Source organism: Amborella trichopoda, chromosome 8 (genome assembly GCF_054954075.1).
Source record: "Amborella trichopoda isolate Santa Cruz 75 chromosome 8, AtrichopodaSantaCruz75HAP2 v2.0, whole genome shotgun sequence".
Classification (NCBI taxonomy): Eukaryota; Viridiplantae; Streptophyta; class Magnoliopsida; order Amborellales; family Amborellaceae; genus Amborella; species Amborella trichopoda.
Window position 1 is genome coordinate 34,766,461 of NC_142343.1, and position 15,549 is coordinate 34,782,009.

Consider the following 15,549-nt stretch of genomic DNA (forward strand, 5'->3'; position numbering starts at 1 on the left):
GTTTAACTCCATCAAGATTTATCAAGGCTAGACCCATGCCCAAGACCATCTCAGTTTCACATAAGAATAATAAAACTTCTCAAGTCATACAGAACTGGCCTAAACCCAACCAAGGCCCATTCTGACGGCTATTGAACAAACAAATCCATATTCTGATGGCAACTGAACAAACAAAAACAAAAAACATAATTATGAAACTTAAAGGAAACAACATTCACACTATCGGCAATTGATTTACCTAATCAAAAAGAATTTGTTGTGGTCATGATAAAATATTCATATTTATATCAATTAATAAATTGATGCACCTGCACCGTTTGAAACTCTTTCAAGCAGTGATGTTGAGAGAGAGACAGAGAGGACAACATACCTCCGATGCACTTTCTGATCTCTTTCTGTAGGTTTTGCTTTACCCCGATCTTAGTTGTATGTCCCTCTTTAAAATGAACCAATTAGAGATACCTTCAATGCCTCAACAAATGACCAGAGCTAATGCCAGGCATGTTATCTCGTGACTGAAATAAGTTAAGCTATCCCATCATAAGCATATCTTAACCCTCGACCGACTTTTCTTCTGATGAGAACTTTTTAACTGCTCTTACGCTACAGATTTTTCTTTCTCCCCTCCAAACCCCTCAAAAGAAAAAGGAAAGACCCGACCTTTTCACAGCCCTTAGCAATGGGTTATAGATACATTTCTTAAATTTTCTCCCTTTGCTTTCAAGTGGCATTGGTACAAAATTTGCGCATATTATTTCACAGAATTGTCACCTGCATTGTTGTTAGCTTCTTCAACATTGCTGGCTTGGGCAGCACTGCTTTCCAATGTAGAGGGAACTGGAATGTCCTGAGCTTCATAAGGGAGGTCGTTAATTTTATTACGCGTTTGTATTCCTGTTGCTCTTGCAAGATCTATCCATTGCTGCCAAAAAGAATGAAAAATAAAATTAGAGTGAGAATAGCTTGACAATGAGGAAACATGTGCGGATAACACAATCATAGAATTGAAGGTGGTTGCTTTCCTCCATCATGCAATTAGACAATCTATCCCCACAGATATAGCATTAGAAATACTAAGTATACATGTGTCATATGGTATATGGTATATCAGGACACCTACATTCCTTCCAGGTGATAGACTGATGACCTTAACCATAAATTCCTGATGACCGGTGATCACCTAGGTACCATTATCTCCACAGTCAGCTGTCAGGAATGGAGAGTGGATTACAACGTACCATATACCACACACCACAGGCGTGTGGCATAGTTTCCCTTTAACATAACAAAGATAGCTCGACATAACGAAAGTTGTCAAAGTGTGAAAGAAAACAGGGTCATCGTTCTTATTTAGTGATTATATTAAGATGAATTCCAAAAATGAGAAATAAATGCCATGGTAATGAAGATTTTAGGCTTTCAAGGAAAATAAAAATAAAAAATAGCACTTCTCTTTCCAGAATGTCCATGAACATCCCCTTTATGTATGCTCGCTCATAAACACTACGAAAGATACTCTCTATTTAAGTTGCGCATATGTCATCATGAATCTAGAAAAAGATAACATAACATTAGAAAATAATAATGGTAGCATCCTCCAAGAACATGTTCATGCATTGAAGTGAAATTATCAACCGCACTTCAAAATGACCACTACGAAAGATATTCTATATTTAAGTTGGGCATATGTCATCGAAAAATACATAAGAATAATAGTAGATCCTCAAAGAACATGTTCATGCATTCTGCTGAAATTATCAACCACACTTCAAAATGACCAGACTACCATTTTAAAGTTTTGAAAACCTTTTACATATACACACACATGTTTTGTTTTCCACCTTTTTTTTTTATTTTTTTGTTTGTTTGTTTGTTTCTGTTGGTTGTTGGGTGGGGGGTTTGTTATTCTAGGTTACACCACACTAATGATGAACTTAGAAGTTCCTTCTCCAGAATTTTTTGCCACAAAATACTCATATTTTCAAAAATGATGTTTGATTATACATCGATCTCGTATTTTAGGAAAGGTATTTCAATCATTTCAAAATCCCTCCAAAAATCAACTTCAAATTTTAAAAAGATTCTTTTGACTTCTAAAATTTTGATTTTTTTGAAGCAACTTAAAATTATAAAACAGTTTTCAAAAAACTTGACTCAGCCAAGCTGCTCGGCACTTGGCCAAGCCGAGTGACTTGGACACGTCCAAGTGGACTTGCCTGAGTCCTCTACAGGGCAAAAACAGCCCCGGAAAAATTAAAAAATATATATAAAAAAATATAATGAATGTAGCAAAAGTAAAATAAAACTAAAAGCAACTTTAAAAGTCCAAATAAGCTAAAAAATAAATAAAAAAGAATTGGATCTCAAAAAAGTTGATTTATAGATGGGGGGATTTTAAAATTCCAAAAAGTAAAATATAAAAATATGGATTATGGCAAAAAACGCTCACCAATCATTTCCATCAACATCCAAATCATATAAAAAATTTATATACTATTCACATATCTTTTACAATTTTTTTTAATTTTTTCAAATTTTTTATCTGCCTGGAGTTGCACACACAACGGGGACTCGCTCATAGGGAAAGTTGGAGTAACACAGCCGAGTCCGAGTAGACTCGGCCAAGTCACAGAACCATGTTGCAAAATTTTCATACAAGCTATTCCTCATGTAATTTCTAGTTTTGTAAGTGTATTTTATGGTCAAAAGTTTTGGAGTAAGAAATTCTAGATTCACCATTTGAATGTTGCAGCCTAGACGAACGAGGTATTTTATGGTCAAAAGTTTTGGAGTAAGAAATTCTAGATTCACCATTTGAATGTTGTAGCCTAGAATAATGTGAGAGAGAGAGAGAGAGAGAGAGAGAGAGAGAGAGATCCTTTATGCATAAGCAGCATGAGAAAAGAAGACCTACATTTCAGCGAATTCTGCCTTTCACAAGCAAGATACATCCAAAAAGAAAAGATTGCCACGACACTAATGAGAAAAAAATTGACAGAGATCTAACCTGAGTTCCCCAATATGAGTTCACTGTGCGCACAGCGAATGATAACATATTAACCAGAACGGGCTTGGAAGACAGAAACTCATCCGAAATCCGATGTTCCACAATGCCAGCAATAACCTATATCCAAGAGATCTTTTTTTACAAAACCTTTTAACAAAAAAAAAAGAAATATGTAATCAAAAGAAACAAATAAAAATTATTTCTGTTCTTATAGGCTCAGAACACAAAATGAAATATGAAATAAAGTAGATAAATTTTGGCACAATTAAGCTGGGAAAAAGGTAATAACAAATTATTAACAGAGACCATATTCTTTCTGCAAACTGCGAAGTAGTAGTGTGCACCTGCACCTTAAACTATCCATCATGCTTGCGGACAGTTAAACTGGACAGGTAAAGGGATAACATATGGAAATCCACAGATGAAACAACCTGGGTTACAGTGACCAGGTTTACCAAGCATCCAACAAGCATAATGGGCAGTTAATAAGCAGCTATTACACAATCTGCACATAAAATGAATTTCAGACGTATATTAACTATTTATTCCCAGGGAAATAATATCACTAGCCTATTGACAATGGCATAAGGTACGCCAATACCATATGTCATAGTTCATTGGAAGACAGTCTACTCTCCCAATAGCTACTAAACTTAAAAGTGACATTTTCTAAACCTGATAACGGAGATTTGCCGATACTCCAAGGAAAGATCCATATACAAGCGCCGTCTTGAAGATTGGGGATCGTTTTTGCTTGACAGTCACTTCTAGAGCTGGATTAAAAACACGACGAGCATTAAACAACATATTCGACGAAGTAACAGCTCCTATGCTTGATATAAACCCAACAATGGTGAGCTTCAGACCCCCAATGAGCACCGATGCAAACCTCTGACTCAAGTTCCAGTCTTTAGCAATGCTACTCTTTTGAAAAGCATTATCAGGGATAGACCCAAAAAAACCTTTCAAGATTTCTAGATTTTCAGGTGTTGTGACGTTCTCATCAACACTAAGGAAAGAGAGTGTTGGGGCAGGAAGCCAAACGGTGAAGAAATCAACAACAGAGCCCCTAAGTGTGTCAGTAATGACATAGTCAAGCTCTTCGAAAAAGTTCTCTTTGCGCCTTTCATATTGTGCTAAGAGAGTGGTTGTTATTGATATGGCTTCCTCTATGGCTAGCCTGTGAAGAAATTTGGGGTCTGCTAATAATCTTTCCCGAAAACCCTGCATTATCATACAGAGAATTAAATATGAATATCCCTATTTCTTTAGTACCTATGCATGGTGCAAGATGCTGAGGTACTTTTCAGATAATGGGAAATGGGTAGGTATTAACCATTTAATTGCCAATATTCCCTTTCTCTGACCAATATCTTTAGAGCCAAATGCTGAATTACTTCTATAGATCAAGCAAAATGGATATTGATAAAAGAGGAATAACCAATTGCATGGAAATATCCCCTTTTACTTTAGCAACAAAGACACATGTAGTGCAAAAACATGGATGTAGTTGTCGAGATACAGGGAAATGGCTCTTGGTAAGAGGGGACGAACCAGTGCATTATTTACCTGAAATCGGTGAGTGAGTTCTGAAATAAGAGGATACTGCTCTAGATCAAAAAAACTTTGCAATACTTCTGGTGAAACCACACCAAGATCCAGTCCCTTTTGAATATCCTGGTAAAATACGTTAAAGAGAGAAACATTAATCCCTTTAAACGTTAAAGAGAAACATTAATCACATTAACACTCAAAATATAATCAAATTTATCTTTAGTAACTTTATCTCCGGAACTTGACATATATTATGTTCAATGCATCAGGTGATTTATTTCACCACAAATATGATCTCATACTAATATAACAGGTTTTTGGTAATATCATCATCATCATCATCATCATTGTCGTCATCATCATCCAAGCCCTATCCCAACTATTTGGGGTCAGGGTGGTGTTTGGCAATATACTTTCACCAATCCTCTTGTAGGCCAACAGGGCTAGAGCATCTTGGCTAAAGGTGTGATAAAGCAGAGCTGATATCAAAGATCTTGTCTCTCTCCACTAATAGATGTTCCACATGTATGGGTTTACATCCCAAAAGAGTTTCACTTTCATATAATGTTATGTAACATGATGCGAACATGTTCTCCTTTACATTTAATGTTTCACGGCTACTCAAAAATCAATCGATAGTCAATTAGGTTTTGTTTTAAGTTCCAACTTCATAATGCTTTGGAGTTTATCTATTCCAGTTCAACTTCTCATTGCTGGGTAAGTCAATTGATTTACATTTCCTATTCAGAAGATCGTGCAAACACATTTCCTCTTGAAACCCTTTCAGCAAAAAACCCGAATCCACATGACAATATGTCTTTTGGGTGAAGTAGCACAAGTTTCGATGGGGACCCCAAGCTATAATAAAATATTCATGGATAATGAAAATGATAAATCTTACTTATTATAAGATTGGAATTTTTTTCACCAAAAAGATGTCAGAACACTAAATAGAAATATGGATACCTGTTCCACATTGTTGCTTTGGATGGACGAGGCTTGCAATGGTAATAATTCAGAGGATCAATTTCGACTTTCTCAATGCAATAAATTGTTGCAAAACAATTCTTAGAGGAGATGCGGTCTACCATACCCATAGTTGCGGGAACCTTGGTGTTAAGGCCACGATCCCACGGTTCCTCTAAGGGATCGTAGAGGGAGCTGGGTTTAGAGAAATAGGGCTCTTGCTCAAAATAAAATGGGATCTCGGACATGCTCATAGGATCCGTCCAAGGAGAGGAGCTATACTCATGAACTACTGTTCCTCTTCTTAGTATTATGGATTTATTTCTTTAAAATATATGCTAAATTGTGTGCATATCATATTGTGGTATTCTAGAATTATGGTATTAAAAAAACTACTGTTTAATATCATAGTAAGCCAATTTATGTTATTATTGAACTGTATTATTGTAGTAAATTGGAGTACTATAACTCTAGCATTGGTAAAAAGCTAAGGTGTATAATGATGGATCGAGCAGGCATCAGCTTGATCCTAATTATATCATATACCGTTAATTTATCTCGTTTTATGTATAGTTGAGCTTAGATCCCTCAAGTCAAAACCTGACATAGGATCTTGCTTCAGATCTCCTAGGTTCTAGCTCCTTAACTTGTTGAATGTATGGAGATCTATCCTAGCCCCAAGGAGCTTCCATCCTATGGTGGTTCGGCGTGCCCTGAGCTGATCCCACTCCCGAACGTGCCCCCGCCTCGAACAACTATGAGCTGACCTACTTATCCATTTGAAAGTCCAACATTTTCCTACTTATTTCAAATGCAAGCTCACATACACCCAGTAAAACATGCTAGTTCTCGATGTATAGAATCAGCAGCTTAAGGCACTGACCATCCATAGTACAAATCATATTTTACTGTCATAAATTAAATTGAATGTGAATTTTGCATTTAACTAGATCTAAACATGGCAACTTCCCCACTCCAGTCTCAAGTTCGCACCTATGCTGAATTTCTAAGTATTGCAAGACAGCAAACCATGAGTTTAGACATTATGTAGTTTAGCAATCAGAAAGCTATGTGACAGTAGCCAATTCATAGAAGCCCCCAAGGAGCAGATTCATAAATCAGGCCAATTTTACATTTGAATTCAATCTACACAAATTGAAGATCTAAAGCACAAAGCAGGCCATGAACCAAGTATCCTTTGGTACTCTTTAGAACAAAAGATGTAGGCCTATCTGTATGAGCGTATACACACCAATAAAACAGGCTTATACGTGCTGGCAGTTCCATGGCATATTTTTACCAACAAAAACAACAGATCTCCCTCAGTTTTGTGTGCAAATAGGGCTATATCGACAATTTGGTCATTTCATTGAAAAGGCTTTTTGCCTCAACAGCAGATAAGCCTGCCTTGTGTGGTGGCGTATCCAGGCATCCAAACAGGGATGTGTGTTGCAGGTGTTGGTTGTCATAAATATATCAGACAATACAGGGTCATGTGTAGATGTTATATTGTTCACGATAAGAAATTTTTGAAAATTGTAATATGTAGTAGCCACAATTCTAATATCCATCCAAAGGAAGAAATCAATTTTGAACCATAAGCAATGTAGTTATAAAATGATTCAAATAAACTATGATATAAGCAAAGAGAAATAAAAAACTTTGATATAAGCAAGGGAAATAGATCAAACACACCAGAAAACCCAAAAACAATCCTATGGAACAAACCTGGGGCAAAGCATCCCGCCTCCTACCAGCTGCATTCATCACCCGAGCAATTTCAGCACGATCAAAACAATTCCTGCTACATGGCCTAGCAGCTGAATACCAAAGGAAATCAGCCACTGGTGCTTCTCCCTCTTTTCGAATGTGTTGCCTTTCTGGATTAAGCAATATAACCGACTGGTTCTTTTTCAGTAGCTGCTTTGAAATTCTAGCAGGCAAGCCGACTCCTCTTGAACCATATAAAACATGGCTTGCCCCTGTTACCACAACTAGAACACCCACTGATCCACCATCTTGCATTGCCTGAGTGATAGCTTGGGACATCGTGTAGTCATCAATGACTCGAGCCTGAGCAGATAGATAAGAACTTGGACCAAAAGAGAGAGATGGGTTTGGTGAAATCATGTCGATTGGTGACCTTCGAGAGATGGAAGTAAAACCATTTATGAAACCAGCACCATTAGGTGGTGCATACTTATTGCGGTCTGCTTTAGATAGACCTCGCATACCTTCAGCTTGAACAGTCCTTAGAACCTAGAATATAAGTAAAGTAAACAGCTTCAAAGGACAAGTTTTACATCCATATATAATGGTCACATGCGGCATATGTGTGTGTGTGTGTATACATTATGGAAGCCACTATACAATACCATTGGGCAAAAAAGAACAGTATTTTTGCCCAAAGGCTATACGCCGTCCGACATTTTTGGAAGGCGTGGATAAAACGATTGCAACGGACATAGCATGTCCGTTATGGTTGTTTCTTCATGCAAAATTCATGGGATTCCGCCACGGCTGTCGTAGAGCCGTTGCGGTTTTTCAGTATAAACCGCAATGGCTCCACAAGAGCCTCAAAATTCAATCGATCCGATTGCAATTAATTACAATTTTCGATCAATTGTTGATTGACTAGAAGGAAACCAAATGAAATGAGAACGGTTAATGTTTACATATTGTGGGGCGAAACACAATTCAAATTCGCCCATAGATATTTTTAAGAGTTTTCCCATACATTTATATATATATATATATATATATATATATATATATATATATAAAAAAGATAAATTTTATTTTTCTATATATAGGATTATAATAAAATAAGTTAACTTCTTAGTTCTCCTATATATGTTTACTAAAATATAAAACAGGTGTTTACTCTCTCTCTCTCTCTTCCCCTAAATATGGTAAGCATCTTTCTCAATGAATTAGATTATTAGAACGATTTTAGATAAGGATCAATTTCATAGATTACTTCAAAACATGGTACCACCCTCTTTCAAATTTTAGATTGCACATACTCTCTCTCTCAAATTAAGATATGAAAAAAATGTTGAGATAAGGATGGATATGGAAATCTCTTTCTCTCTCTTTCTCTCTCTTCCTCTCTCTCTCTCTTATGTGTACTCTCTCTCTCAAATTAAGATATGGAAACAATGTCAAGATAAACATCAATATGGAAATCTCTCTCTCTCTCTCTCTCTCTCTCTCTCTCTCTCTCTCTCTCTCTAAAATTAAGATATGAAAATAATGTTGAGATAAGGATCGATATGGAAATCTCTATCTTGTGCGTAATCATTGTTTCTCTCTCTCTCTCAAACTTAGTTATTCTAAAGCAGGTGCATATTCTCTCTCTCTCTTCCCCTAAAGTTGGGAATGTGCCCTACAATCTCTATAGAATTAGGGTCCCTACTTATTTTCACGACATGTGTGTGCCCCTTAACTTTGGCTTAATAATGTAGTGTATATATATATATATATATATATATATATATATATATATATATATATATATATATATATATATATATATATATATATATAGCATCTACAAAACGCTTATAAGTGAAGTTTTACAGTACTTCACCATACCTCATCACTGTCCAAAGTTCATCACACAATCACAGTTGTCTGGAAGCATTTGAATTTTTATATTTATTGTACTAATCAGATTTATCTAAAATTTGGGGCTTGTGTACATATAACCAAGTCGCACCAAAATAAAATATTAAAAAAATAACAGACATAAAATAAAATGATGAAATTACCCCTGAAACTTTATAGGGGTATTTTGCATAATTTTTATTATTCAAATTATGTGTTTTATATTTTATTCATGTGCATCTCACTAAGGCTAACACACCTACAAAATTTCAGATCATTATGGTTTGTAAAATAAATATTAAAATTCAAACGCTATCAGACATCTATGACCGTGTGATAAACTTTGGATGGTGATGAGGTGTAGGTGAAGTACTATAGAACTTCACCTACAGGTGTTTGTAGTGTTTTATAGATATATATATATATATATATATATATATATATATATATATATATATATAGAGAGAGAGAGAGAGAGAGAGAGAGAAAGAGAGATTATCTACACATATCTATCTCTCATTATGGAGATCTGGATATCTCTATTTGTGATGGCATATACACGTATGAATACACAAAATATGTAAATTTGAAATATTAGAAATGTAGTTTCACATGATGAGATTACACACAAAATATCAGAAGACAAAACCACTTAACTACCTATCACAATGGAAGAGAGTAAAACAAGGATAAGAATAAATAGTAAACCATATGTACAATATAATATGTAATTTGTTACTGTGAATTACCTCAAGTGGTGTTCCACAAGCAACAAGGCGTACTCCATTGTCACAGCAATACCGCAAAAGTGGTTCATATTCCGGCCAACGCTCAGGTGGCCAATGAGGAACGAATGATTTCAAGGTTTCACCATCAATCCTATAAACAATAGTAGAGAATAGCTCTAAATAATCAGAAAGAAGTAACTATATGACTTAACATATTATATATGAAGCCATTCATATCTCTCCAAGTTGATCAATTAAGGGCATTCACTAACTTGAATTGACTCATATAGTTCAACAGCCAAGTATTGCGTATTTTTTAGGCATATTTGACTTATGTGACCACCATTTGAAGTCATTAATGTTAATTCTACAAATCAAACAAGAGATTAAGGTTCAAATGGACAAACCTTTTACTCATATATTGGTTCAGCTGCTCTTGTATGTCACATGGAAAAGCCTCTAGAGCCAGAGAAATAGGACGTTGTTGCTCAAAGCATTTGTTTCTGAGATTTTTTACAATCTCCAATTCTAGATCCTGAGTCCAATATGCAATCACAGTATTACAAGATAGTCATCCTAAGAAGAAATTCAAAATATGCCACCATTAATTCCTCCATGAGACATATGGTGTGCTCGATTTTATGGCATATATGTGAAAAGAGCGTACAAGACAATCTACATAAGCAATTACATATGTGCAAACTTTTACATCTAATGCATCAGTTCCAACTATAAGGAAACATTCAGAACCTTCAAGCAATCCAGATGACATTTAAGGAATATCTGTGATTTTTCTTTTCTTTTTCTTTTGAAAGGACATATGAGTTTGAAGCAAATAATATGTGTGCCAGACCACCTCCAAGTTTAGAAATCAACCAATAGAGAATTTCATAACCTATTATCAAGCCACAAATGCATATGAAATAAATTTCATGAGGTTTTGCGATCATATTACCAAAACAGAGAGAAATAGCCCTGCCAAGATCATGAAATACAAGGATCAACACATGCAGGTAGCAAATGTACATGCATTCCTCAGAATTGTAGCAAACCTCACTCATGAACCTTAAAACACCTCCTTTATTACCTATTGTTGTGCTTAGCCCTCAGAATAGGAAACAAGGATCATGGGAAACCTTCATTGACACAACAAGAGGTTTCTATACACATGAAATGCCATAATTTAATTTCACTATTTGGAATGTTTGCCTCAAAATGATCTCTAGTCCAGTTAATAGGACCTTAAGCGCGGCAAATTGCCAGCACGTAGATAGAAGAAAAGGCAGACCATTTGTCCTTTGGGGTGACCAACCTATAAAAACTAGCAGAGAAATTTGAGCATAGCTTAACAACAAACCTAATTTAAGTTCATTTAGACCACCACAAAGAAAAAGACGAATTTCCCAATAAGCATCATGCTAGAACGTTCATGCCTAGAAGCACCAAAATCTACACAGAACCCATATTGCTGAAGTCATGCCTATTCATTTATGTGATAATGAAACTGGCTTATATCATAATTCCTCAGTTTTAACATCCATCTGAATTCCAATTATTTGAAATTATGAAAGTATCATGCAAAATAAGCAAAACTAACTGACCCTCAGCCCGAAACAGTATTCAATTGTTTCAACAAGCATAATTCTCATTATACAAGTCCACACAGAAAAACAAAACATGAAAATGATCAAAGCACGTTTCTAAATATTAGAATTTGAAAACAAATTCCCACAGTTCTCATAATCTCCAAGACCTCGACAAACCCAAGCCAAAAAATAATAATAATCATCATAACAAACAATAACCACCAAAAGAACAAAAACCAATATCCCACTTCACATATTGGAAAGAGGAGAGAGAAGGTACCTTATCATCTCGAACAGGAACTTGCTCGGCCTCCCCCAAATAAACTATTCGAGAATTGAGCAACTTATCCCAAACCCTGCTCTTATCTTTACCAAGAGCCAGAGGCTCCCCAATTACATTGGCATCATATATCCTTGAATTTAAGGTTTCTTCCTTTCTATTGCTCTCTGGTTTTACAGTGGAGCCAGTTAATGGAGCTTCCTTCCGATCGCTTTCCTGCTTTGTAGCCGAACCAGTTAATGGGGCTTCCTCTGCTCTCACTTTGGAGTGCAAAAAACAAAAACCCACAGCGAGCAATGGCTTGAGAATTGCTTGGCGCCTGCAAATTCCATTAACAATATACTTTTCATCTTCAAAAGCATGTATTCCTTCCGTTTTCTCTCCCGTATTCCTGCTCAAAATCGGCTGAAACCTAATGGGTTTTCTTTGAATGAAATGATGCCGGCGAGATTTGAATTGGATCTGGTTTTTGCTCCATTTTTTTAGGGGAGAAGGGTAACAATGGTGGTAAACATGGTAGGAGAGATGGTGCTTGGTGTTCAAAGGTTGCATGTTAAGAGAGAAAGAGAGGTCGTTATTCTCCCCCTTCCTGGTGTACTGTAGTTATTCTCTCACATGGGTTGAGTATTTTGCAGTTGCAGGATCGCATGTAGAGAGAGAAAGAGCTTGCGTGTTCGCTTTGAGACTCAGTTTCTCTCTCCTAACTGCTCTCTCTCTCTCTCTCTGCAATTCGCCGCTGTGTATGGATATATGGGATTTGGTTTACCGGTTTGGGTAGGGGGTGGGCCCCATCATTTTGACGAGAGGAGGTGGATGAAGCATCCACGTTGGATCCACAACACCCTCTACTTTGAGGTTTGAGCAAATCCTTTCCCGCACTTTTATTTTTCACTTATTTTCTTTTCTTTCTCTTTATCCTAATTTTTTGGGGCGGTTGTGATTCTTATTTTTTCAGGTGTTGGGGTTTTAATTGGCAGTGAAGGGTGAAGCTCCGGATGTTTTATGCTCATTTCGGTTCACTTGCCATAGAGATTCAATTAATTTAAAACTAGTACATGGGATTATAAATTAAAAAATAAATAACAAAATAATTTTATATGGGATTGCAGCCAGGGGTTTAACCCAAAAATCTATCTGGATCGGTGAATCGGCATTTCAGATCGGGAATCGGCTGAATCGGTCGACTTCTTGTTTTTAAAAAAAATCAAAAAATTATTAAAAATCATTATAAATGTTGTTTTTAAATAATCCAATAAAAAAAATGAAGGTACTACATTAGAGCAATGATATAATGCAACAGTTGTATCATAGTATAATGCAACGACACTTTTAAAAAATCATGTTTGCGGTATTTGTATGGGCTCAAATTTGACACACACTCTTTTCATCTCAATAATCAATCCCAAACAAAAAATTGTTCAATTTGAACCCTAGATATGATCAAAATGAGTCGCCTCCAAATACGAATCTAGACTATTCACTTTGTGAATTTCAAGATCTTGGCATTTATAAACTCAAAATCATTTTTTTCTTATTTAACATTGTTCATCTAATGCTAATAAAGCCATCCAGAAAAATTGGAAATAAAAAAAAATCCTTCTAAGGCCTAGATCTAAGCATGTCACCAAAATGAACGGCCTATGTTAATTGGGCTGAAAAATACTTTCTAGGTTGTGTTTTCAAATTTTTCCTTTTTTGTGATTGTTCATTAGAATGAAAAAAGTGTATATTGCAAAATTTGGATCAAGGAAATGGCCATAAGATGGTTTTTTAAGGTTGTTGCATCATATTACTATACAGCTGGTTGCATGAAATCATTGCCCACTGCAGTAATAACTTTTATTTTTTTCATCAATATGCTAATATTGAGATATTCTTTCCATGTATGAAGATTCTCATCAAACATTTATTAAAACATAACTAAATACAATATTATACATTGAAATTATAATTATTGGTTTGTATTTTATGATTTTATCATCATTTTACTATACAAATAAGAATAAAATTGAAATTTGTCTCATAATATCATCTAATTTAAAAAAATCTAATTTAAAACTATAACAAAAAATAATACATTGTATAATTTATAATGTAAATAAATTAATAAATCAAATATAAGACTTGGTTATCATTGTAATTAGTATAATTATTAATTACAATATTATAATAAACGTGATTCAGAAAACATGGATATGACCCTCACAAATAAATAAATCTAATATAAAATAACTACTATGGATAGAAATATAGAATTTAAAAATATAAATTTACAATTATATTTTAATAAAATTAAAAAAAAATAATAATTCATACTTGCAATGTGAGGTAAATGATAAAGTAACTTAAAAATTAATTTTTAGGGTTATAAGTTTTTGTTATTTTTCTCTCTTAAAATATCCCATAAACTAATTTTTTTAAAATATTTAATAAATTAATATTAGTATTATTTTTTGCTTTTATTAATATCCTATGAACTAGTACTATTTTTTTTTAATTCTAATTAACTAATAGCATAATATTAATCATATAATGAAATAATCTTATGAGATAATAGCCTAATAGTATGAGTCTCTTTATTTTGATTTTTTGGTAAGAAAATTTCAATTTTTTTTTTATGGAAGATAGGGGTGGTGGGCCCTATTAATCAATTATTATTTTTAATACTTTGTTTTATCATAAAATTTAATGCCGAGCACATATCCCTCTCATTGATGGCCCATGCTCATTCAATGCGACAATTAAGCTATGAGAATTGTCCCATATCAACTACACAAAATTGAACTATTTAATATCCTTTCTTAACCGCGTCGTCTTCTCTATTTGATCAACAGTAACTTTGTCCAACAAACTACTATTTATGTGGTTTTTCAACAGAACCATGTTCTAATCTATTTTTGATAAAGACTAAACCCACTTCAAAAATACATTTAAGGCGATGGTCGCTTAAAAATGTGTCAAGGAAGATTATGATATCGTCACTTCAAAACATAGACAAGGAACCAGGGGAAATTCTCCAGTTAAATCTCATGTATTAGAAATAATAGGTTTTTTAACATATAACTAGGGTTCTTGAAGTGTCCTAGGAACTCTCAATTCATGTTCCATTTACATCAGACTTCTATACGAGGCTGAACACCTTTGATTTGGCCTTGAAGCATACACAAATCTTTAAGAAAGGAAACATAGATAAAATACAGAAAATATCAGTGCCAAGAGGCATATCATACCTATATACTTAGATATATGCTGGGGTACTACCTGAGCTCTGCTACTTCTCAAGCTCTAGACTTCAAGTGAGTCTAGATCAGTCCCCATCTCCACTGGACAAGTGGGGTTTAAGTAGATATTAGGAAATGATAACCATGGTGCTTATCCAAATCGCTGGCTAGAACCAACTCTCTCATGCAGAGTGGTTCAATGAGATGAGCTTCTTTTGTAATTTAAATCCAAAATATCTCTAAATGATGTTAATAAGATTCCATCTGATTTGAACTCAAAACATCCTGATTTTTGAATTTATCTCGAAACCAACAACATTTTCCATGAGATTGTAGGATAAAATCGAGGGAAGGTAGTTATCGAGGCTCTATCGTCGGTCAAGACAGTTTATAGTCCTAGCATGTCTGAGCCCGTCTGATACTGCTCCTTGATGATGAATCATTTAGCCTAAACTTTGATGGTGATAGATAACTCAAATATAAATCCAATGGTCCAAGTCTCACTTTAAATAAATTAGTAACAAAAGAGATATGGACTGTCGAATTTGAGATATTTTTGCTATAAATGGTGACAGTAGATCTGAGCATTCATACATAA

General features: G+C 34.8%; 1 protein-coding gene across 7 annotated transcripts; it reads right to left on the minus strand.

The window, feature by feature from the left end:
• Positions 1–36: 36 nt before the first annotated feature.
• LOC18423491 (DUF399 family protein, putative (DUF399 and DUF3411)) lies at positions 37–12,450 on the minus strand. Of its 7 annotated transcripts, none has more exons than XR_966999.3 (9): positions 11,731–12,450; positions 10,272–10,399; positions 9,886–10,015; positions 7,256–7,786; positions 4,577–4,684; positions 3,683–4,231; positions 3,008–3,124; positions 371–922; positions 37–162 (listed from the first exon to the last, which is right to left on the minus strand). XR_966999.3 is itself a non-coding variant. In XM_011628789.3 (8 exons), the coding sequence occupies exons 1-8, from the start codon at positions 12,280–12,282 to the stop codon at positions 752–754; spliced, it is 2,286 nt and encodes a 761-aa protein (XP_011627091.1). In that variant the 5' UTR covers positions 12,283–12,450; the 3' UTR covers positions 37–751. The 7 variants fall into 7 exon arrangements, 2 of the variants coding, with proteins under 2 accessions (XP_011627091.1, XP_088730357.1); XR_016061077.1 differs by having other exon boundaries at positions 3,008–3,154; XR_016061075.1 differs by having other exon boundaries at positions 37–922; positions 3,008–3,154.
• Positions 12,451–15,549: the final 3,099 nt, after the last annotated feature.

Excerpts from the sequence above, each read along its gene's own strand:
- LOC18423491 (XM_011628789.3), bottom strand. The coding sequence starts at position 12,282 with ATGCAACCTTTGAACACCAAGCACCATCTCTCCTACCATGTTTACCAC. Across the intron at positions 7,787-9,885 it reads CTTGTGGAACACCACTTGAG|GTTCTAAGGACTGTTCAAGC; the intron begins GTAATTCACAGT and ends CTTATATTCTAG. Across the intron at positions 4,685-7,255 it reads GGCGGGATGCTTTGCCCCAG|GATATTCAAAAGGGACTGGA; the intron begins GTTTGTTCCATA and ends GTATTTTACCAG.